The 26581-nt window shown below is 35.9% G+C and overlaps 1 protein-coding gene across 1 annotated transcript in view; it reads right to left on the minus strand.

The window, feature by feature from the left end:
* Nucleotides 1-26581, minus strand: part of ARHGAP20 (Rho GTPase activating protein 20) — a 158995-nt gene that overhangs the window by 121646 nt on the left and 10768 nt on the right. The window contains exon 2 of the mRNA XM_051986945.1: nt 22275-22357. Within this exon, the coding sequence (XP_051842905.1) occupies nt 22275-22357 (83 nt within the window). The remainder of the gene's footprint in view (nt 1-22274; nt 22358-26581) is intronic.

A 26581-nucleotide genomic window follows, 5' to 3' on the forward strand; every position in this document is an offset into this window, starting at 1 on the left:
GCTGGATCCTTGGGGGGACTGGTACCCTAAGATACATTAGCTGTGAGAAGTGCCATGTAAAGTGGAGGAAGGGATAAGGGAAAGATCTGTGAAGTTAAAAAAAAGGTGGAGATCTAACTTCTCCCTACCCCCCACTAAGTGTGACTGCTTCTTAGAAGTTAGAACAAACTGCAACTCTTTGGAGCTCCCCTTCCCTCTCCCCTTGCTAGTTGAAACATTGCTTTTATTGTTTAAAGGAACAGCCTATATTTATATGGTGTTAATAACAATGTTTCCTTTTTATTTTTCAATCCATACCTGCTTTAAGCCAAGGTCATTTTTAATGCTGTATCAAAGATTCCAAAGCTTAGCAATGCAAGAAACTTTTAAGAGGTTTGTTGGAACCACAAATTCTCTGAAAGAGATTATTTCTACCAAGGTCTCCATTTGTCTTCAGCAAATTACTTAATGTTTATTTAAGTGCATAATGGTCTCTTTATTTACTGAATGTTTAATGAATATGATAACAAATGTGATCTATAGCTTTCTCGAAGGACCCAGAGAAGAATTTTAACCTGATTTGATAGGGTTATTTTCAAAAATTTTATAGGGACTCCTCAAGTGGGAGAAAGTTGAATTAACATTTTTAAGAATGAAGAAATTTATTAATGTTAATTCTGATAAGATTCTTTTGTGTGAAATTAGAATATTCTATATTCTGTATGAGTTTTAATTGATTATATTAAATCATCTTAAAGTTGCATCTATTATTTAAAGGGACTCTGAGAATAATAGTTTTTGTCTTTGTCCCCTTGAATATGTTTCTGTTACAGACAATATACAATTTAAAATTTTTCTATGTATTGAGCATTTTAAAAGCAAAATGATTTGTTGAACTTAAATGTTGACATTTAACAACAACAAACATAATGTTGAACTTAAAACCATCTACTTAGATTTGAAAGATAAACTGTATAAGCTGTGAACTTTCTAGAATGAATCTCTTACTGTTATCAATGTAAAATCATAGTCAGTACCTTCTTGGGAAATATGATCCTTGAGAGCTAGATTCATCTGAAGCTTTAATTAATGAGAATTGCTATTGGAGAGAAAATCTCTTGGGACTGCAGCTGTTATTTATTTGGAGTTTTAAATTCTGATAGATCATCAAGCCAGTGATCGACTATCTGAAAGGAATATTACTCAGAAGAGATTGTTACAGGTGGAAGTTAGTATCTGGGCAAGAGTTGAAGTTGGCCTTAGCCTCTGTCGAGGTAGGTTCCTTCTGACTCAGTTTACCAGTAGTGTTCTTTTGAATAAGAACCCACCTGATTATTCCTGAGCTTAGTGTAAGGTGGAATTGTTAAAAACTAAGACAGTTACCTGAAGTAAAAGTGCATTAAGGATGCTTTATCCTGTATGTGCTCTCAGGTCAAGATCTGAAAGATCTTGATGCTATTTAAATCATGTCCCTCATTTTTCCTCTCATAACAAATTTCTGTAATCAAAGCAAGTGGTCAGTGGAAAAATATGAGGCACAATATGAATATATAGATGATATTTTGATTTGAAGCCCAGCCCTGGAGGATTCTCTAGTTGCTGCTATAAAATCTGGAGTTAGAGTTTCTTTATCTGAAGGCCCTGTTTACCTAAGTTTTGGGGGCCACCTCTCACCTCCTTTTGATCAATGGGAGAGGAAGGAGTTGATCTTAGCATGCTCTGATTGGGCCAAGATTTTAGAACCCTGAGAGTTAATATTAATCTTCTGCCTAGAGCCTTTTACAATGTACATTGATGGAAGGCGGGGCTAAGTTCTGGGGTCTCTAGAACCCTATCCTAGACCCTTGCTTATTTCTCAAAGATTTATACTGACTTCAAATATGTTTTTTCATGTTTTGCATGACTATGGAGGCTATGTGGAAAGAAAGGGGATTTTTGACAGCCAAACAATTCCCCATTAAGTATGCAGGGAAACAATTATTACAAGCTGTCCATGGACCTAGAGAGGTTTCTGCTGTTTCCTAAAGGGGAATTCACTTCAGGTGAAGGATAACAGGCTATAGCTTCTGACCATGGCACCTTAATTCCCCATCCCTTGAATCTTGCATTCCCTCATTTAGCTCCCAAGCAAGTAAATTCTTAAAAGACTGTTAAAAAAGGACTGCACATGTGCCCCCTTTGCAGAAGCTTCAAACTGCTTTTGGTTTTGTTAACACCTGTATTAGTTGGGGAAAGGCCCTCCCTTGTAAGACTAAGGGCTTTAGGATTTTTGGTGGGGGAGATCATATTCACCGAAGGGCACAATGTTCCACCCATTGTCCCTACTCCTTGGAGGAAACATTCTTTGCTATTTCTTGTAGGAAAAGCTGTTTGGATTAAGGCCATTTGTGATAGCCTCATCTCCCTCCTCCCCAGTCTTCCTCTGGGTGGAGCTCCTTGTTACTATCCCTAGTAACCTCCATATTAACTCCACTTTTGTTTATTCTTTTTCTTTTGTTCATATTTAGTCCTTGTATTTTTTAATATACTTGTGAGAGTTTCTTCTTCTAGATGCAAGTCATGAAATTCCCATTACTTGGTCAACCTGAAATGCCGATACCTGATTCTGCTGCTGCTGACTCAGTCTACAAGTCACTTGTCTCCCCTCTTCAGTCTGGATCCCACTGGGCAGGACTGGCTCTCCGTCCTTTATCAGCCGAAGCGGCTCCAGAAGATGAGATCTCTGTCCCAAATGAATCTGGATCTGGACGGCTTGAGCGGGGAATGATGGGACATGGCCCTGAGGCCCCCGGGCCTCCACAGTGCTGGAGTTCTACGGATAACTGGCCGCCACTCTGCTCTGTGATGACAGGGTCTCCAAGACAGAGGGTGGGGGTTGGTGGGAGTGGGGCTCATCCTTTTGAGCATCAATAGGCACTTCAGAGTAGTTTAAGATTTAACTAAGTTCAGAAGGAGCTAAAGTGGTTCCACTGATGGGCGGGTGTCAGTTCTAAATGACAGAGGGCGGATTTTACTTAATACTAAAGAGCGCCCAGCCTGAAGGCCCAGGTCACAAAGATGCCCTAGTGGAAGATGTATATACTGGGGTGAGAAATCTTCAAACATATGAAAAAGAAAGGGGGTTGAATGAGACCAGGTGAAGCTTTCTCAAAGAATCTACGAGATGGAGAAGGTCAGACTAGGCCTAAATCATGTGATCCCTATTCCCAGAAGTCTCAGAGCTGGAAGATCAGGTCTTGGGCCCAGGCTGCAGGAAGTCACATGATCTCTAGGCCTAGAGTTCTCTAGAGGTCAGACCCTCGGTCAGCTTCAGGAAGTGATGTGACCCACAGGAAGCAAACAACATTGGTGACCATTGGTCAATAACAGTTACTTCCCTTTTAGTCCATCCAATGAAAAGACTTGGTTCTTTTGCTATTTAACCAGCTTTACTACTTCCTGCTGGTCATGTCTGGCCCGTGTTGGGAGCTGAGATGCTTCTGGGATGTGCTTAAGTCTCTCCCTGTGCGACTAAATACAATGCTTTTTCTTTGTACGTGAAGATGTCTCTGATGAGTTAATTTGGGGAAGGAGGTCTAACACCTGCCCCACACAAAATCAAAAGGATCAATGAGATTTCATTTAAAAAAATAGAAATAGAAAGGAAGCCAGTATTGTTGAGTCAAGTATGTGATACAAGGTGTAAGAGGACTACACTGCATCAAAGTATGTGGGGTATGGCGTAAGAGGACGGAAAAGGTAGGAAGGGACAGGTTTGTGAAAAGATTTTTTAAAACAGATTTTTTAAAATTGATTTTAGATAGTTTCTGTCTCACTAGCACTCTTTCTCCCCCTCCTATTTTGGAAGAACAATGTTGATCTGATCATTTTTCCAAAGGGGAATTTGAACTGGCACCAAATGCTATCCACTATGCTATGGATAACATCACTTAAGCCTGGACCAGGATATCCCTGGCACCTGGCATCCCACCAAAAAAATCAATACTCATTAAAGTATATATTTATAGGCATAGTATAGTAGAAAAATTACTAGCCAGAAAATCATTAGATCTTATTTTGAATCAAGGTTCTTCTAACTAAGGACAAAAATAATGAGTGAGACTAGATGGTTTCTAAAGTCTCCTCTAGCTCCTATTTAAATATTTAGAACCCCAAATCCAAGTACTATAAACTCTCTGGGACTTGAGGCTCACATTTTTCACATCAAACAAATTTAAAAATTCTATTCAAGGCTTTAAGACTACAACACAAATGTTTTCTTGGAGACTACCAATATGTAATTTCTGAGCAAGAATTGCTTTTGACATGAAGACATACAGAATTACAACTAATGAAGAGGGAATCAAAGGTCTATTGTTATACTAGGGAAAGTAATCTCATACTGTATACCTGAATTCAAATGTTGCCTGGAAATGGAGGGGAAGGCAGTGGGCAAGCACTTCTGAGCTGTGCTCCCCTATCTTCATCTTCTTTTAATAAGAAGCAGCAGATCCTGAAGCCCAGAAGAATCAGTCCATTTCAGGGTCCAGGTGCATAAACATAACCATAAGCTCATTTTTATATAGCAAATGAAGAACGTATGTGTTAAACCAAAACACGGGGGAAAAAACTCAGCAGGAGGACAGAGAATTCCAATCTAGGAGTTAATTGAAAAGACTCTTTTAAAGCCAAAGAACTAAGTTTATCCTTATTTGCAGTTTTGCTGAAATTTTGCCTCTTACTACCATGTCATTATAAAAATAACTTCAGGGTTCAAGGCAACAATTCACAAAACAACAAAATTCTAGTGTTTCTCTCATTCTTAATCCAGATGAAACTGACAATTAAAATGGTCTGACAAAAACCATAGGATATTTAGATAATCATTTTAATGTAAAGACTGTTCACATTTGCTATGTTGTGCTTAATTACTTCACTGAGTACTAGGCAGGGGATTATGTCATACAATTTCCATAGCACACTTTTACAAAACTTGTTGAAAGCATAATTTACTCTTTCTTAATACCACATATATTTTTTGCAAAATGATGAATCAATAAGCATTAAGTGCCTACCAGGTATGCCAGGCACTGTGCTAAACAATGGGGGAATATAAATACAGAAGTGAGACAGATCCTGCTCTCAAGGATATAGTGATAGACAGGACTTCAACATCACATAATTACCAATAATTCATCACATAATTATCTTTACTATTATAGACATATTAACTGGGTTAATACTAGTCAACGTCAAGACAGGTCACCCGAAAGACATAACTTGCAATAAAGAATGTTTTCACATTTCTGGAATTGGGGACAAAATGCCAAAGGCTGATTTTAAACACTGGGTAGCAGAGTCATTCCAGATCATTCTGTCACTGTCACTGTCACTTGCTATGGTCAGTTCATGGGGAAATAAAATTGTCAGAGACCACTAGAAGTCAGTGTCATTTTGATCATATCTCTGTGGGGAAAAAAGCCTGCTGTTTAATTTGGTCCAAAGTCACCCCTGAACCAGCTCTCTTGGAGTCACACTGTGCACTCGGTGTATAGATAAATGTTTTTCAATTTCCAGTTCTCAACTACCTCAAGAGATCACAAAATTCTTTTAAAAAATTTTAAACTTAAATTAATTACAATTCATACAAAGATTTGGGGGGGAACTAAATGCCTGGATGCTTTCTGAGGTAGTAAAGGACAACTTTAAGGGATATTACAAAGTAAAGGATAAAAATTCCAACTCAAAAAAAGTTCAAAGCTATGCCCACTCGCATTCTGTACTTGGCTTTAACTAATGTAGGTCACAGCCAATGTTTTCACATATTTTCAGTCCTGTTTCATCAACAACTGCACACTGCTTAGAGTTAAATAGGGTAATACATTGCCTACTACCATGTGTATTGTGTATAATCATGCTGTTGCTGATTCAACCAGAGTGAATCAACTTTGGGCCATAGGATTCTGATACTAAGATTATTAAGACAAATGATTGTGTCACTCTTTACATGAATAAATCAAAATTTTTAGACCTCCTCCATGAACACATTATTTAATAAAATTTACTTTTTAAAAAAATATTAAGGCAATGTAAATGGGCTGAATTCAGGAAAAGCTGTATTTTGCATGAGTTTTTTTTTTTTTTCTAAAGGCAAGAAGACAACATTTGTGTAAGGACAGGTCTATGTAAGTATAAGCCTAAAGAAAAGTAGAGAATTGTGAACTATTGAACCAAAAAAAATAAAAATAAAAAAAAAAGAAAGAAAAAAAGAAAGAAAGAATACCATATAATCATAATTATTTAAGTGCTCAAATGCTTTGGAAGGGGAGGGGATACTGAATCAATTTTTTAAAGAATTTTTTTTATTAAAGCTTTTTATTTTCAAAACATATGCACGGATAATTTTTCAACATTGTCTGTACAAAACCGTGTGTTCTAAATTTCCTTCCCCTTCCCCTAGATGGCAAATAATCCAATATATATTAAGCATGGTAAAAATATATGTTAAATCCAATATATGCATACATATTTATACAATTATCTTGCTGCACACACAAAAAAATTCAAATCAAAAAGGGAAAAAATGAGAAAGAAAACAAAATGCAAGTAAATAACAACAAATAGAGTGAAAATGCTACATCTATCTGGGTATAGATGGCTCTCTTTATCATAAGATCATTTGAACTCCTCCGAATCCTCTCTTTGTTGAAAAGAGCCATGTCCATCAGAATTGATCATCGTATAATCTTGCTGTTGCCATATACAATGCTCTCCTTGCTTCTGCTCATTTCACTTAACATCAGTTCATATAAATCTCTCCAGGCCTTTCTGAAATCATCCTGCTGATTGCCTCTTACAGAATTCCAAAACATTCATGTACTATAATTATTCAGCCATTCTCCAATTGATGAGCATCCACTCAGTTTCCAGTTTCCAGCCATTACAAAAAGTGCTGCCACAAATATTTTTGCATACGTGGATCCCTTTTCCTCCTTTAAGATCTCTTCGTGATATAAGCCCAGTAGAAACACTGCTGGATCAAAGAGTATGCACATTTTGATAACTCTTTGGACATAGTTCCAAATTGCTCTTCAGAATGTTTGGATCCATTCACAGTTCCACCAACAATGTATTTAGTGTCCCAGTTTTCCCACATTGTCTCCAACATTCATCATTATCTTTTCCTATCATCTTAGGCAATCTGACAGGTGTGTAGTGGTATCTCAGAGTTGCCTTTTTGTATTTCTCTAATCAATAGTTATTTAGAGTTCCTTTTTATATGACTAGACATGGTTTCAATTTCTTCATCTGAAAATTGTCTGTTCATATCCTTTGACCATTTATCAGTTGGAGAATGGCTTGAATTTGAATTAATTTTTTAACTGTCTCAGTTTTCCCTTTTATTTCTTTGATAGTTGGTTTCTTTAAAAATTGACTTGGTCTGGAAAGTCTACAAAACTATAGCTCAAAGGGAAATGCCATCCTCATTTAAATACTGGAAGACTACATAGTGCTTTCAATCACCCTAAGCTATTCTCTGAATCAAAAATCCAATTGTAAAATACCTAATTTCTCCCAGAGATATTAAATGAATAAAATCATTAAATTATCAGTCACCAATTACCAAACAACACAAATCCCAATTAGTCCAAAGGACAATGTAGGGAATGGATGGCAGGAACACAAAGGCTGTCACATACTATGAAGGTGATTTCCTGAGAAATAGCAAGAGAGAAATTATCCAGAAAATGTGGTTGGGAAGGTGGTAGATGGGTCAATTCATGAGAACAAAGGGCAAGTGCCTCAATGGTACCCCCAAAATGTTCAAAAGACCCAAGAGGAGTCTGCCATATTGACTAGTTAGAAGATTTATGAGAACCCTGAGCAAAAATCATGCATGATTAGAAGGGGTGAATGGGTTGCAATCTATCCACATCACAAATTCACTGAAGGACTGAAGTACTCATTTCCATTCTACTAGGATGAATAAGTAGAACATCTGGGTGAAATATTATCTGTTCAATGGTAAGACTGAAATTATGGGTAGCACTAAAAAAAATAAACACAGCAAAGAAACTCAAGTTAAAAAAGAAAAATGTGATTGCTTCCCTCCTTTTGACAGAGAAGTGATGGACTATGAGTAAAGACTGAAACATATTTTGTTGGATATAGCTAATGTGTATTTTTTGTATTTTGTTGTGAAAGATGGTTTTACTAGGAGGAGTTAGGAGAGAGTCTTTAGGAAGTGGTTGGGAGAGTCTTTGGGAAGTAATAGCAAAGTTTCTTTTTAAAAGAGCAATAAACAAATATATTTTAAAAATGTATTTGTCTTTAGGCGACAAAGATGGTATAACTTACTCATCTTTGGCTGTTTGTAGTCTTGGAGTAGTTTTGCAACAGTAGTAAGGAGTTTGCACTGAATCATCCATACTATCTTGCCCTTTTTCTGCTTCTGACTACAGTATAATATTAGATTGTCTACAAGTGGCAAGAACCAAACTAGCATCAATTATGCCCTCACAATGACCACCAAAATTTCAGGGAGTCTTAAAATTACTTTCTAAAGATTTCATAACAAAATAAAAGAAGTGGTACAATATATCAAGGACCAATCACACAATTATTTTGAAATGTTTCTGAAACTGTACTGAAAAGTACAGAGTATTCTCAATAAAAAAAGAGGAAGATCTAAGTGACTTACTTCCATGTCACTTTTTGCTTAATGACAATCACTGATTCCATTCACATAAAAATCTTCACATTAAATTTGTCAAATGATTAAATATTTAAAAAATGTCCAAGGAGATCTCCCACATTTTCCTAAGAGCAATTTATAATTCTACATAGAGTCTTTTCCAGAACTTCCATGCATCCCCTATTTATTTTGGTATTCATCTCTGCATCTTGGATCATTCCTGTATCTTTCAATTAATAACTCAGAACACACTGTTCAAAACCATAGCAATAGATTTTATGTAGAGCCAACTGGCCCATGGAGTAAGATAACACAAAGAATAGTGTTTGGCACCAGAAATCTCTAAGATAATATGTCAGCATAGTTCATTGCCATGGTGGAAAGGAAGTACTAGTAAGTCTACCCAACAACCAGTCTGGGTTCAAGGCAAAGAGAATAAGGTATTCCTTAAGTCCACATTTTTCTAATTAATGAATGCAAACAGAAATGTTAAAATCTAAACAATGAAAAGAATTTTCTTAAATAGTTCCTTTGGAAATAAAATACAATAGCTTAGATATAAAAGTCCCTACCTGCCAAACTATTAAAAGCTTATTTTTTGTTAAAGGTTGTTCCTACAATATTTAAACCTTGTACCCACAAAATTGAAGTATGTAACATTTATAAAATATTCCCTGCCAAAATTATACCTTTTTTGAAGTTGGCCTATTCAATAATCACAGGGTGAGAAGGGAACTCATGAAGTCACTCAACCTGATCTCTTTGTCTTTGAATAGACCAACCTTTAAATTGAATCAGAGGGGAGGATGTGCTGTTTTTAAAAGATACCTCAAGATGGAAAATTCATTTCTTTTAGGCATTCCACAACTATGTGCCCTTCATTTGTGAGTGTGCTGCCATCAGCTAACACCAAAATTATGATGCATGTGAGCATTAATGGGGAAAAAAGGAAATGAGATTGTGAAGTCAGCCGAATTCAAAGACAAAAACGCCAACATATTTGGAGACAGACTGCATAGTCTAGAGTAAGGGATCATAGTCATGCAAAACAGGCGTGAGTAGACCATAAGTATGATTCAGTTGACAAATAGTTGCCTATTGCTCAAATATCTTTCCCTAAAGCTGTCTCTACAGCTAATCCAGTTCCCTCTGGATAGTTTGGGATCCAACTTTGAAACTAGATATGAACCCCCAATTCACTCCAACCCCAAAGCTCTCTGACAAAACAGGTCATAGAATTCTAAGATTGTAGATGTAGAGCTTGGAGAGGTCTTTGAATTCCTGTGCTTATTACAGTGCTAGGTACATAATAGATGCTTAATCAATGCTTTTTCTCTTCCCTTCCTTTATGACTGGTAGAAGGAAATTATGGAAGGCAGACCAATGGAAAAAGATTTTAAGTACCTATAAAAAGATTATAATTTTTAAAGGACCCAATAATAGAACACGTTTTATACGAATTTCAGAAATAAGTTATATACCATAGCTAATGACAACATATTAATTATCACAACCTTTTTCTGGAATTTCTAATAGCCTTCTAGAGGGAAAAGAATTTCCTATTTCTATTCCTAAATTTGAAGTAGAAGAAATTGACAAGACTGTAAATTTATGTAGCATTTCTATATTATGAAAGAATTCTTAATAGAATAAAAACCATTTTCTATCAATTATTGAGAGTCTTTACATTTTAAAATGAGAAGGAGGTAGGGGATATAATGGATAGAATGCTGACCCTGGAGTCAGAAAGACTTGAATTCAAATTTGGTCTTAGATATTTACTAGCTGGGAGACCCTGGAGAAATCCTTTAAACTCGCTTTGTTTTAGTTTCTTCATCTATAACATAGAATTCATAATAGCATTTACTACCAGATTGCTTTGAGGTTTAAATAGGATAATATTTGTAAAACATTTAGCACGTAGGAAATGTTGCTTGCAAAAAAAAAAAGGAATGTTCCCTCACTTCCTATATCCAGGACCACAAATGCATAACCCAAGAAGTCCCTTGAAAATAGATTCAGTATTGGCCAGTGGTCTGAGAATAGGATAGACACCAGAAACTATCCCATTCCATTCTAATTCTGGTGGGAGAGAGTAATGTTTTGCCATAAATTGGTACTAGCCTTCTCTCTGCTCCATATTCCACATCTGCTCTGGCATGAGGTTCACTCAACAAGAATTTGGTGGGAAAATTCCCAAAGGTTGTTAAATCGCTTTGGAGGGAAGTGCCGATGCAAGTGTAGGACTGAATGCAATGCTCTGTTTAAAAGGAACAGGCCCTGTCTGTGCTCTGACCTACACTAACCACTCACCTCAGAAAACCTCTACCTCGCTTGGTGCTCAAGATTGCTGGCAGCTGCCATATGCTTGGTGATTGCTAACAGTTACCACCTCCAGCTGTCAGAAAGGCATTCATGTACAAATATCATGAATAATCTCTTCAAATTCCCCAAGATCTGTGCTACTGCCTGGCTGCCTCTCTGTTTCATGTATGGTCCTGCGGGCTGAGTAAGAGATACCTGAGATAAAAGTCTGGGGCCAAACATAAACCAGTGAAGTTTTAAGTACTTCCTGCTCTTTTAAACTCTGCATCTGCTCACTCAATTCAATAAAACTTGAGGTGCAGCAGCTGTTGAATGAGAGGATACTTATAAATCCCTTACAGATGTTTGTTAACTTTGGATAAGAACTTTATTATCTACAAGTCATTAATTACTCATTAACAAGTAATGAGGGGACACTGGTAGCAACATTCTTGGAGCTTCCCTGCCAAAGCTAGAGTAAAATGATAGATTTAATACCAATAAGTAAAAAATGCTGAGATGATTCTCCAATGATGTTTTGATCCTCCCTCACTCCTACTTTTGTGTCATATAAAAAGAAGTCAAATTCCATTATAGGGAACTCCAAGATGCTTCGATGGTGATATGTTGCTTCCATGTGGGGGGAAAGGGAGGACTCAAGAAAAGGAAAGGGAGTCAGAACCTGTAATGTCTTTAATGTGTTGCAGTTTCCTCCTACTAATGCATTTCTTCAACTGTTCTAGTCAAAGTTGCTTGGGGTACTAGGGCTATGAGTCTTGTCTAAGGCTAGAAAAAGGACACCTCAGGTCTTCAGGGGTCTTACTGGAGGAATATTCTAGTCATATGATCTCAACTACTACTCAAAATAAATGGGTCATCAGTCTGGCCTTGAGCATCTTGTAATAGGACCCCATAATATCACAGAAAGTATGTGGTTGAAGCTTAGTGGAAAGCAAATTCAAATTATGGAAATCCAGATTCACCAAAAAAAAATTACTCTTGGTTAAAAAAATATTTGCTGTGAGATAACTTCTATAGAGCAAACTCCTCTAACCCACTTAGAAGGATTTGATTTATACACAATTCTCCAGGAGGACATCAACTAGGTAAAGACCGATACTCTGAACAGTGTTTTTCTGAGGCTGGGTGTTAAGGATCTGTAATTAATATGGAAGTGGCTGAGGCTCTGACATCTAAAAGTTTATTGATTCAGTGAAGTCTAATATGCGGAACAGAAAAGGGAAGAAATCCATATTGAGGTGAAAGGTACATGTGTTTTGAAAGGCAAAAAATAGTTATTACAGCTAGCAATTACAGCTAGCAATTATATAGTTTTGCAAAGTTATATATATACCTACATATACATACATATATGTAGACGTATCTATATATGCAAACATATATCAATATATACATGCATACTCACCATGCATATACATACATCTAGGTAATTCAGCCTCACAAAAACCTTGTGAGGTGGATCATCTAAGAAGGAGGGGGCAGAATGGCTTCTGATTTCCAGCCCTAGATCCAAGACTAAATGCCTTCTAAAGTCAATTCTGATTCAAAAATCTCTGCTCTACAAGCACCATTTTGTAGCTGAAGGAAGCTGACACTCAGCAAAGACTCATTGATTAGTTTACGGTCTCATATTTATTAAATGCCAGAGATAGAATTTAAAGCCAGTCTTCCTGAGTTAATTCCAATAGTTAATCCTTGGTGCAACTCAAAGAAGTACAGTTGAAAATTCTCTCTTTTAATAAGCCTTTTACTTATACAGATTCACATATATATTTTGCATCAAATTATACCCCCCCCCCCAAAAACACACACACACACACAAATCAAACCAAAATAGAGCAACACACAGAACCAGCAAGAATTAGGATGACCGGTCTGTAAGGTAGTTCAATACTATCTTCCAGAATTCCATTATATTCCACTAGTTAAGAATGTTGAAATTCCACAAGGTTAAGGCTTGTTTGTTGATGTGAAAAAAAAACAACAACAACAACAAAAAAAACACTTTTCTAGTTTCCTATATACTCATTAGCTAAAAGATTAAATTTGATGTTAAGTATAAAAATGTAGTTCTAGTCTCTCCCTCCCACTGGCCAATTCATTGGAGGAAAACTGGTCATTCTTAAGCTCTCACTCCATGGGGAAGGACAAAGGCTAGCCAATTATTCTTCCAAGGATTAATTTTTCTTCCAAGGCAGAATTTTGTGAAACTTCACCAAGGAATCTAAAACACCCCTGTTTATATTCTTTCTGGATACTTGAGAGGAAACTAGTTAGTTGTATAGCTAAATATGGCAGATAGCTCATTACAATGGCAGAGAAGAAAACCAAAAATAGACCCTACTGCAAAAGAAATTCATATAGCAGAAAATTGATAAATGAGTATAAACTCAGAACACATAACCTTAAGATTTGAATTTACAGTTCCTCCTTAACATATCAGTTCTAAAAGATTAAAATGATTTTTGTGATTGCTGTTATCACCATCACACTATTACTTAATCAATAAAAATGATCATTTAAGTTTCTATGGTGTTTCATGGTTGCAAAACATTTTCATATATGATATATTCTCTTAATCCTGACAATGGCATTCAAATCTATCAGTCACCAAGTATTGATTCAGGGTCTATTATGTGTACAGCACTGTGCTACACGTTGGGGATACAAGTGTAAAGAATGAAACAATTTTTCCTTATAAAGAGCTTATGTTCCAATAAAAGAATTATTATTAATCCCTATGTGACTCAAAGTCACACAGATAGTAAGTGGCAATCCAGGATTCAAACCCAGGCTTTTGAATCCTAACCCCAAATTCTTGACACTTTTCTTCTTGTCTTGGCACTTTAGTGCTCTTTACTGTGATCCCAATCATAACAAGGAAATCTTTCAGCTAAGGCTGAAAGGATTTGGAGGATAAGAAGAGATGGCCCAGAGAAGATAGTCTTAGACTTGGTGGGAAAATCAGGCGGGACAATCGACTTATATATACTGAAGCAAGGCTCTTGGAGAATAGGGAAAGAAAGCCCTTAGCCCAAGTTAACACCCTGGGGGAAAGGCCTGAGCAATTCACCCCAGTAAAGACTGGGATGAACTGAGGGGCATAAATATAAGAAATTAAGAGGAAATGAGTTCAGAGGAATGGGATTTCAGGGCGACTACCTTTTTATCCTTAAACTCATAAATCTACACTATACTTTTCCAAAAACCTCAAAACACATATAGATCCTTGCCATAATGCTCTGGAATACCGCATTCACTGAAATTATCCTATACTCCACTAGATACACATCACTGGATGTGTAAGTAATTGTGATTACTTACTTATTAATTGTAATAATTCTCAATCATGAGAAAGACATAAGAGTGTGGAGAGGGGAATCACTGATTATTAAATTCATCCTCCAACTCAGAATGACTTCAATAGAAATTAGGTGGTCTCCCTGCTGAAAGTTTTTCCCTACTCCAACACAATCCTCCACTTAGCTGCCAAAATTATCTAAGTACTGACTATATCATCCTGCCTCTTAATAAACCCCAATGGTTCTCTATTACCCTCAGGCTGAAATATATAATTCTGTTTGACTTTTAAAACCCTTCACAACCTTTTTTCTTTCCTGCCTTTCCAGTTTTCTTATGCGTTATTCCCCTCCCTTCATGACCTTTTTCCTTCCTGCCTTTCCAGTTTTCTTATTCTTTATTTCCTTCCTAATCTCAACACATTCACTGATTTACCCACACTGGCCTCTGAGTTGTATTTCCTATAGGACACTTCACAATCTTTCTATTCCATGCCTTTTCACCTACAATCCAATTCCTGGTATTCTCTTCCTTCTCACTTCTGCCTAATAGTTTTCCTTCAAGACTCAGCTCAAACCCAGTATTCTACAGGAGGCTGTTCCAGGAATCTAAGACTTCCTTCTGGGATCACCCTTCTTTTACATTGTATAAATCTCTACATCCATAGTTTTTTCATGTTCTTTCCCCCTTCCATTGGAATGGAAGTTCTTTGAGGACATTTACCTTTCTATATAACAGAAATGCTCGTAATATATGAAGAACTTAACAAATAAATGCTTGTAGACTGAGTGACCACTGATTAATTCCCGGGCAATCTTTGAAAGGTAGAAGCCAATTTTAGAGATTCCTCTTTTCAGTAAGATAAGTCAGGTAAGTGTAAATACCTCACTCTCTGTCCCTCCCCCAAGAGCAAATGTAGCTTCCAATGCGTACTCAGGTCCATATCATTCAGTCCCTAACATACCAAAACAACAGGTTTGAGCTGGCTGTGTCACCTCCTATTGTTTTTGTTATAGGAATGTCTCAATTGCATTATCCTAGAGGGAAGGCAAAGGAACTCAAAAAGAAAGAGTACCTATCTCTGAGGAAGTCTGACTTTTCTTCAGGTTCTTTAAAAAAAACAAACAAACAAAAATAAAAGCAAAACAAAAAACATTTTGTTCTCCTAATAAAATGTAAGGTTCTAAAAGGAAGGGATTATTTTATTTTGCATTTGCACTTCTGGTACCTATTACATAATATTTTTTGTTCTTTGTTTTCAAAGAGAACCAATGATATAATGAGGTGATGCCTTAACTGAATGTGAATTTGATTTTAAGTAAATTGGGCAAAATTGTCCCACTCTCTGAAATCCAGTGGCAAGACAAAAGTCAAGATGACTGGCAATGGTTCTAGATGCAGTAGATGACCTTGAATATTTGCTTTCTGATCAAGCTTTAAGTATAGCCACCTTCATGGCTGTTGGAACAAATTGTTCTCATCTACCAATTCTGCCAAGACAGACATCCCCTTAACTAATGGATTTGAGGCCAACCAGTTACTCTCAACCTAGTTTAACCCATCTGCAGAGATAGTTTTACCAGGGTGTGCTATATAGGCTCTCTACCTTGGCTTACCAGATTTATAGTCATCAATTTTTTGCTGCTTCAAGCTTTATTTTTCATCAACAATATAACTAAATATAACTGCCACTAAATAGTAAAATAGAAAATCCTTAATGAACATACCTATTAAAGAAATACTTGTTATAATTTGATATCTTTCTTGCTAATCAATTAATATTATTTTTTAAGACTCTTCCATTCCAATTTATCCTACTCTCCATGATATGAGATCTCATAGCTTCCTAGGACTCATTTATGATTGGGCAATACTGGGCAACTTATCTGTCTCTCAGCAGTCAGAATTCTGACTGTTGCTGAATAAAGTCCTCTGCTTTCAAACTCATCAGAGGATGTTAAGTTGCTGCTGTAGCAAGCCAGATAAACCCCACAAACCTTGGTTTTGACTTTTCTTTTCTTATACAGTTGAAAGGGGAAAAAATTAGGGCTCAGAGCTACATCTCTAAAAGGGAAGTATAAATTACTCCTTGAATAGGTTCTTGACCAGTTTTTGATAAGAAGGAAGTAACTTTCAAGTTTGGGCTCTCTAGCCTGGAGCTATTGGCTAGTTATAATTTATGATATTTTGATATTATGATACATGATGTTATTATACTTCTTATTTGCAACTTTTACCCATATCCTCAAATATAACAAATGAAGAGCGAAAAGAGTCCTTATCCCATATATTGAATAGATCATGGGAGAAAATCCAATAATACTGTTTAGCATTTTCCCATTTTCAGAGGAGTATTATAGGGGTATTATAGAGGAGTATATATAGTATTATAATTCCAGCTACACAATTTCATAATCAAATGGGTTTGAATAACTTTTCTGCAGAATAAAGGATACCTATAGTTTTTAAGTCTACACAGGTTCACTTCAGAACCCATAAAGATCTCCTAAGCAGAAAAAATACCAAAAATGGGAAAATTCAAGAACAGTACTCAAAAAAGAGTATTAGACATCTAATAATGATGGTACGTCAATTTTATAGATGAAGAAATTATGATTACAAAGGATTTAAGACTGCAGAATCACTGTCAAAGAAACATTCTAAAGGGAACTAGAATTTTTCTTTTTAACCATCTCGGCTTGCTTATTAAATTTTCTTTCCCTAACACTAATGTTCTCTTCAGGTTGATCCTCAACTTCCTACTTCTTACACAGACACACACAGACACACAGACACAGACACACACACACACACACACACACACACACTTTCATCAAGTCCCATTGCCCTATTCTTGTGTGATCTTCTGTATCACCATTCCATTAATTAAATCTTTTTCAATTAAATATTTGTTAAACAACTCAACTCAATTAATTTCAATTCAAATATTTATTAAACAATGTGATTCACTTCTCACACTCTACTGAAATATGCTCTGTCCTTGTCCTCCATAATTTCTACGTGGCTTTTGACTCTTTGATAATCCCCCATCTGTAGTGGCACTTAGTTTTTTCCATAAGCTTCTGTTCTCAGAAATGAACACTCCTGTTCTCATTCCTTTTTGGTTGATCCATCTATCTACTGTGCTTTTTCTTCATTTTCCTCAAATTCTTTAAAGGAAGGAAGTTTCCAAGTTCTAGCCTGGGCCCTTTAGATTCTATTTCTTGGGAATTTTATCTACTTAAGTGATTTTGATTTTCAATTTTATATAGATGACTTTCAAATGGATATGGCCATGCCATCTTTTTTCCACATTTCCAGTCCCATATTTCCACCTCCCAGCTAGATCGTCAATAAACAGCACTTCAAACTCAACATGTTCAAAATTAAGTTTATTTTTTTTCCTCCATCAAACCTGTCTCTTTCCCAATATTTCTAGTTCATGGCACTGCCATTCTGCTTGTCACTAAGAAGACTCAAAATCACCTTTCACATTTTTCTCTTGTCTGACAATCTAGAACTTAAGACTTTGGAATGCTAGAACCTGGGTTTTATTCCTGGCTCTGCCACTTGATACTTGTGTGAACTTAGGAGGTCACCTAATCTTTTGGGGCCTCAGTTTCCTCATCTATACAATAACGAAGTTGGACTAGATTAATTTCTTAAACTTCTTAAACTATGTGGTGTCAAATAACTGAAGATGGGGTGGGGGTCACTAAATTATGATTTATTATCAGTAAGTTTCTAATTTGTATATCTGTTTTATATATACCTATATATTCAGGGTCACTCAAAATTTCTCAGATGAAAAGAGGGAACAAGTAGAAAAAGTTTAAGAAGCCTTGACCTAGATGACATTTAAGGTTTCTCCCTCTTTCTCTAAATCTGTGATACAATCATTCTAAATCTATGCTCCGATCATCTAAACGAAGTCCCCCAAATACTTTTACTCTAAATGTCCAGTGGTGCTCAAATCTCAGAGATACAATTAATTCTAATTTGCCAAAAAATAATTTCTATTTAACTCTGCAAATGTATCATATGATTATTTTGCTAGCAGGATAACCTTCATCATTATATTGTTTTCAAGATAACACAATATGTATTCCCCTAAATCATCCATTCACCAACCTCAAAGCATGCTGAACAAGTGAAAGAAACTGACACATACACAGTATGATAATGATGACAACAACAACAATAATAATAGGTAACACTTACTATGTGCCAGCCACTCTGCCAAGAATTACAATTATTATCTTATTTGACTCTCACAACAAACCTGAAAGGTATTATTATTCTCATTTTACATATGAGGAAACTGAGGCAAACAGAGGTTAAATGATTTAGTCAGGATCACAAAGGTAAGAAATATCTGAAACCAGATTTGAATTCAGGTCTTCTTGAGCCAAGCCCAGCACTCTGTCACTGTTTCATTAAGCTACCCAGTGTGTGTATAAAAATGCATACATATTTTTAAAAAGCCACAAATAGATTATTAACAGTTTTATAATTGAGCTAATTTTAGCAAAAGTTGAGCAGTATAATTTCTGCAATCATATCTGTCATAGAGTCACATCTCATTTTAAAGTATGTATAATAGGAAACAAATTATGAATATTCTTTCAAGATTATACATTGATCTACCTCATCAGATGCTTTTTACATTAGCAAAAAACAATAGAAACAATGGAATCTTACACTATTTCTAACTCTTACCTACTCATTTGACTATAAATTTGTAATCTGCTACGGAAAAATGCAAGAGAATATTAGCTCCTCATGTTGTGATCAAGGAAATCTTCAAAGCATTCTCAAAGATTTTTATAGATATGAGAAAAGCAGCCCTCTAAGTAGGCGTGAATGTCTTCTTTTTGAATAAAAGCATTATCTATGATCCTTTTCCTTTATTTGGAATCTTCTCAGAGAGCAATTAAAAATCAATCACTAAGTACCCTTAAAATTGTGTCACTACCAAAATTATTTTTTTTGACTTCTGTCTCATGTGTTTTGGCAGGTCTGGCTGTTCTTCCCAATTTCTTCTTCTTACATCAATCAATCAAACAAGTGAGTACTATGTGGCAGGGATGATGACACCAGGATTTTTTCTTAATTGGGCACTATGGCATTAGTGCTCAAGTATGGTAGTTCCACTATAGTATGGAGACAAATGGATCCCTGTGAAAGTGGCAGATTTGTTATATTCCATATCTGTTTGATATTCACCTGGTACTACTTAAAATTATACTCCAGATGATTTCACTACGTGGGTCTTAGGCTAGTTTTATTGTTTGGTTGCTTCTTAGTCCTGTCTGACTCTTCATATTCCCATTTGGGGTTTTCTTGGCTAAGACACTGGAGTGGTTTGCCATTTCCTTCTCCAACTTGTTTTACAGATGAGGAAACTGAGGCAAACAAGTTTAAATGACCTGACAAGAGTCACATAGCTAGTATGTGTTTGAGGGCAGATTTGAACTCGGGAAAATAAGTCTTTATGACTCCAGGTCTGGCTTTTGTCTACTTTGCCACCTAGTTGTTCCATTGTTCCATGATACTCTCTACTCTTCAATAAGTGATGTCAAGGATTGACATCAAATATACACCTAAGGTGTTTGTCAGGGTCATATAAGCAGACTTCCACAGACTCTAAAAGAAGAGGATTATCTATTCATTACCACATTTGTTCTCAAACAAATGCACATCAGACCCTGAAACATTACAAGCTTCCTTGGTGAAGTGGAGTCCATGATAATGGTAAAGGAACTAGTTTTACCCATTCACACTTCAAAAAAGGGGATTCAGTAACAGCAATATCGTACAATGATCAACTAGGAATGACTTGGCTATTCTCAGCAATACAATGATTCAAGACAATTCCAAAGGACTCATGATGAAAAATGCTACCCACCTCCAGAAAAAGCACTAATAGCATCTGAATGCAGATTGAAACATTCTATTTTTCACTTTCAAAATTATTTTTTGTTTCCTTTTTTTTTTTTAAGGGGGAGTGTTTATTTCTTTTTTTCACAACATAACTAATATAAAAATGTTTTGCATGATTGCCCATGTAGAATCTATATGAAATGGCTTATAATTTGGGGAGGGGAAAAGAGGAGAGGTAGGAAAAAATTTGGAACTCAAAATTTTAAAAATCAATGTTAAAAATTGTCTTGATATGTAATTATGGAAAAAATATATATATTATTTAGTTGTGTGTGTATGTGTGTGGCAATTGGGATTAAGTGACTTGTCCAAGATCACACAACTAAAAAATATTAAGTATCAGAGGTCACATTTAAACTCAGGTCTTCCTGAACGTAGGGCTGATGCTCTATCCACTGCACCAATAAAATATTATTTTTTTAAAAAGTGGTTGAAAAACTCTAATGCCTGACAGAGTCTGTAAACTTGTTCTATCAATATATCTTTATGGACAGTAAATTAATCCCAGAATAGAACAGAAAGAATTCACCTTGGATCATATTTGAGGACTTGTGCAGTGTTTTCAATGATCCAAAACTGTCCCAAAGTCTATCCTTTTAACATTAATTTTCTCCCAATCATGCTGGGTGATGGGACTCTGATCTCAGGAGAATTACACATAATGCCACCACAACTCCCCTCCCTCCTCAATCAAAGGAGGTTGAATTTTGGCTGAATATTGCCAAGATGTACAAACAGTGGTCAAAAGGATGTTCCTAAGGTGTATGTTAAGAACAGGAGATCAGCTGGTCATTGAGAACAAGGAATGGAATGAGATCTAGAGTCTTGTATATAGTAAGCATTTAATCACTGCATATTAGAATTTAAGGGGAAAAAAAAGAATTACAGATTCTTTAACCCACCTGTTGATTCCTCTATAGAGGATTTATGGAAAGGGTTGGACAAGAACTGAATGGGATGAAAAGGCATAAAGGAAGTTGCAATTTGCCTTAGAGAAGCTACCCACACCAACAAAATCACTCACAATAGCAACATAGAGGAGGTTGTGCCAGAGTCTGCCTGGGATAGGCAGCACTGCTTAGGGATTACAACTCCATTAATAATCTAGGGTGTGCTGCCTCAAAATCACAATTACAGAAGAACAGTCATTTTAAACAAAAACTGGAAAGTTAAGATTGAAACTCAAAAATTGGATGGGATGAATAATCCCAAAATGATGGGATGAATAGCCTCTTTTCAAAAGAATTCATTATAGGATTCTCTGGATGTCAAAGAGTCCTATTATTTTCAAAACAATCAATTTGTAAAAATTTGCTTTCTACACAACTTTTCAAAAATACAAGAAGTGTTCATGTTTCATTCACTATTCTAGATTTTCCCTATTTTTTATGCAATTGTGCCAATAATGCCCTTATATTTAACTTTCTGGAAGGTAATCTGTCCAATCAGTTTGCCCTATAAACAACCTAAGTTCACTCCAGTGGTTCTCTGGCACATAGCTAAAATAACCATAGCATTTAAACTTTACTGATGATTCCCATCTGCCAATGTAAGCTGCTTAACCAAAATTGTATGGGATTAAATTCACTGATTATTCATCTTTCCAAAATCATAGAATTCTTAAGCTAGAAAAGACCTCAGGCATAATCTAGACCAATGCAGTCATTTCCCAATAAAATGGAGAGGTTAGATGGTTTGTTGAGGGTCAAATAGCTAGTAAATACTGTGGCTAGATTTAAACCTAGGTATTTCTGATTTTAGCATTCTATCCACTGCACCACTTATCGGTCCCAGTATAATCATATTCTATCTCACTTGATACATACTGGTGCTCAAAACTCATATAAAGGAAAGATATCTTTTATCATAACTCAAAACAGGATCAATTCTTTTCATTTTATGAAGCAAAGAATTCTGGGGCCAGAAATGCCTACTTACATAGAGAAATCAGTGAATCTCATTAGAACCAAATTCATCCAAATTCTTGATTCTCTTTAAAAAAAAATCAAATTTCCAAAAATACATAAAACAAATAAAAATACTCTTGACTCACTTGCTACTGGGTCGTTTCTGCAGGGCTTTGTCAAGGATGAGTGATGGAGCACTTCTTCTCCTCTCTGCTAGTGTTTTCATTTTCTAGAGAAAAACAAAAACAAAGTGAATAGTACATAGACTGTAAAACAATAAGTAAATGTGTCTTTGTAACACAATTAAACATGATTTTATTGACTTCCTATTATGTATTAAGAGCAACTATGTGGCTCAGTATATAAAGCACCAAGATTGGAGTTAGGAAGACTCATCTTCCTGAGTTCAAATCCAGCCTGAGTGTATGTGATCATGGGGAGTCACTTAATCCTATTTGCCTCAGTTTCCTCATCTGTAAAATAAGGTAGAGAAGGAAATAGCAAAGTACTTCAGTATCTTTGCCAGGAAAATACCCAATGGGGTCACAGAAAGTCAGACAAGAATGAAATAAGTAAATTCTATCTGGACAACTTACAACATTCAAATTGTAAAATATTTCTTTTGTCTGTAAGTACCTCCAGGGACCAAGTCTCAACAATGTCTGGCGTGCCATGGAGTGCTCAGTAAATAGGATTGATTGTTTTCATCTAAAAGATGCAAAAAGTATAGGAAGTTAGGGTACTAATAACATCTCCAAAACAACAATACTGATTCAATCTGTTCTTTAGCTATAGCCACTGACAAGCCAGGATTTTCTTGTTTGTGACAACCACTAGAAATGTGATACATGGTAATAGATGGAGATTGCTGATGTGAATATTGACTTATACCATACAGACTCTAAGAGAACATGTCAGGACAAGTTGAGCTTTTATTGGCAATCTTGGCTTACAGTGTTTCACTTAAAAGAGGGAAAAGACTAGAGTTAGAGCTTAACCATGCTGTTTATGAAATAAACTGGCAGGCATAGATTACAACATCCTCGGAGGTTCCATAGTCTATGATCACAATTGAATCTCACCATTGACAATTATTAGACCTCAGAATCTTTGGGTAGGTAAACTTAATCTCCCCAGGTCTCAGTTTCCTCAGTTATAAAATGAGAAGGTTGGACTACATAGTCACTGAGGGCTTCTAGTCAGAGGAATTCAAGAACAGGGTTTGATGATATCCTGCTAAAAAAAATCAATTAAACACTACAAAAATTCAGAATAGTATTAGAGAATGATAGTGATTATTATATGAAATACTAGGCTTCTATTCTATCATGATAGTTTCCCAAGACTTACAAAACAAAATCTTCTTTCTTTGTTGTTATTCAATCAGGTATGAAAAAGTACCTTCATGAAATTGATGATAACTGCCTTTTATAAAGAACTTTCAAAGTGAGAAAAAAGTGTCCTAAATGTTTTAATGCAGTCTTAAGCTAATAGTTTTTATATCAAAGTTTAAAGCTACACTAAGATTTTTATTACCATATGCTATTTCCACAACAACTCTCTAAGGAAGATACTATTATTATCTCTGTTTATTGGATGAGCAAACTTAGATTCAAAGAAGTTGCTCATTTTGTCCAAGGATAGTAAGAAGCATCCTCAGGTCAGATATCAACCAAGAACGTTCTGACCTCAGGTTCAGCCTGCTCTATCCATGAGCCCCATGCTCCCTGTTATTTTTTAAAGTCATACATCCATTTATGACTAGAGCACACAATTAAGTGGACAATAAACAAATTATGGGTTCCTTTCATTTTTAAAAAACATAAGCCTTTAAACTATCTGTAAAGGCCCATAAATAGCAAGCCATTGGATTTTTAAGAGGATAATAGAATTCTTTTAAATCCTTTTCCTTGATTCTAGCTCAATTATCTCAACAAGGTTTTAACTCCTGGCTAAACTGACACGAGATACTGGGCAGATTAATAGGTAGTGATCATGTTCTACTGAGGGCTAGTTAGCCAATCCAGATAAAACAATTGGTGTCTATACAGAGTAAGTTCCTATGGTGGGGTACAGGGTATATACTCCCTTCTGAAGTTAAAATGACTCCCAAAGAATTACTCTTTATAAAGCCCTTTTTCTATGGGATAATGGAAAGACCATTTTGGAATATCATCTTTTTTTTTTTTCTTCTTTATCAAGATACTTTCAAGGGTGCCACACTGTACTACTACTATACATTATATAAATAGGAATTAAATTAGACTGTATGTTAAACTTTACTGACCAATATGGGAAGGTGCTTCCTTCTCCACACCTTCATATAGATTATGCTTCATAACTGACTTTCCTTGAATGTAAAAGGAAAAGACTGTAGATAAGCAATTATAAATTTTTCAATGGAATTGTGAAAATACACGTGTTTCCTATCACATTTTAACAAAGGGTGAAATCAATAAATATTTATATGTGCTTGCATCTAATGTGAGTATAGCATTTAATGTTTTAGGTAGTAGGGCACAAAAACAGAAAAAAAAATTCCTAACCTCAAGGAATTTCATTTCTTGTTATATCATAGCACCACAGAATCCAAAAACTGGAAGAGGCCATAGAGGCCATCATTTTTAATAACCAACAGTCCTCTCAATGAGATGATTCCATCAAGTAATTATTCAGCCTCTCTGTTTGAAGAACTCCAGTGAGGAAGGAACTCATTATCTTCTGAGATAGCCTCTTAGGGCAAGTATGTAGTATAGTGGATAAAGCACCTGTTTTGAAATCAGGAATACTTGTTTTTCTAAGTTCAAATCTGGCCTCATACACTTACTAGCTGTATGATCGTGGGAAAGTCACTTAACCCTGTTTGCCTCAGTTTCCTCATCTGTAAAATGAACTGGAGAAGGAAATGGCAAACCACTCCTCAAATGGGATAATGAAGAGTGGGACATAACCAAAACAACTTAACAAGAACTAAATAATTTCTTTTTTTCATTTGCTGGAAATTTTCAATTACGTCTGACTTGATGAACTCATTTAGAGTTTTCTTGGCAAAGACATTGGAGTAGTTTGCCATTTCCTTTCCTCACTCATTTTACAGAAGAAAAAATTGAGGCAAACAGGGAAGCAAGCTAGGCTTGGGGTCAGAAAGTTCTTGGTTGGAATTTGGCCTCAGGTCATTTTTACCATCTCTGGACAAAACAGGCAACTAACTTCTTTGAATCTGTTTGTTCATCTGATAAGGGGATAATAATAGCTCCTATCTTAGAGGGTTGTAAAAATAGCATATACAAGATATCTCAAGGTAATGTAGAATTGGCTGTGACTGAACAACAATAGCCCATTACTCTTTTAATTGGCTCTAACTGAAATAAAATTAGTTAATGACATCTGAATTTGGAAATAATATAGCCCATCTTCTACCTATTCCTGGTAAAGAGAAGTTGGAGGGGCAGAGGAGAAATGGAGAAGGCATATACTTTTTGGAATTATAAAGGAATTGTGAACTGAACAGTGAAAAGGAAAGTCTATCTAGGTCACAGAGCAGGTTAACTTAGGCAGACTTCTAAAATTCTAAGTTAAAGTCTCTTGTTAAACTAAGTTAAAGATCTAAGTTAAACTCTCCTGCTCCATTTCTGAGAACCATACATATATCTAGACCGGAAACACGCTGACTTCCTTGTCTTTCAAGTCTTATTTCAAATCCTATCTTCTCCAACAAACCTTTCCTGGTCCCCATCCAATACTAATACTTTCTTTCTGAGATTTCCCTTCCAATCAAGCTTGTATATAAACTGTGTGCACATAATTGTTTGCATGTTGTCTCCCCCTTTAGAATGTTAGCTCCTTTAGAGCAGGCACCCCACTTTTTCTGGGTTGTTTTTTTTTTTTTTTTTTTAGTACCCTCAACATGTAACACAAGGCTTGGAAAAGAGTAAGCACTTAATAAATATTTATTCATTTGCCTAGATTAGGCCACGTGATAGATTGCTGTCATGATGAGATTTGAGCTCCAGTCACTGATATACAGAGAGTTGTAGCAACTAGGGCTATTTCTGCTTTTGGGTGGTCACTGGTTTTCTTTGTCTGTACCAGGATTAAAGGAGATTAAAACAAAAATTATCAATGGATTGGGTTCCCTCCCCCATCCAGAACTACTGCTGGTAGCAGGAATAGAGCTATAACCTCTGCTCCTTCTGAGGCCACATTCCAGCCTTTTGGCCCCCTGAACATTCCACAGAAGCTAAGCCCTCACACCCTACATTCTGACACTGCACATCCAAGTTTACATAAAGTAAACAATGAAGATCTTCCCCATTCTAAATCAGTCTCAAAAAAGCTTTATTATAGTGGCAACCATATATGGTATTTGCTCCAGGCTTCATTTGTCAGGAAAGCAATAAGGAGAAATATTAGGAAAAAGATTCCTAGTGGTTTTTACTTCAGGATCCACGGT

Source organism: Antechinus flavipes, chromosome 3 (genome assembly GCF_016432865.1).
Source record: "Antechinus flavipes isolate AdamAnt ecotype Samford, QLD, Australia chromosome 3, AdamAnt_v2, whole genome shotgun sequence".
In the NCBI taxonomy this organism is placed as follows: Eukaryota; Metazoa; Chordata; class Mammalia; order Dasyuromorphia; family Dasyuridae; genus Antechinus; species Antechinus flavipes.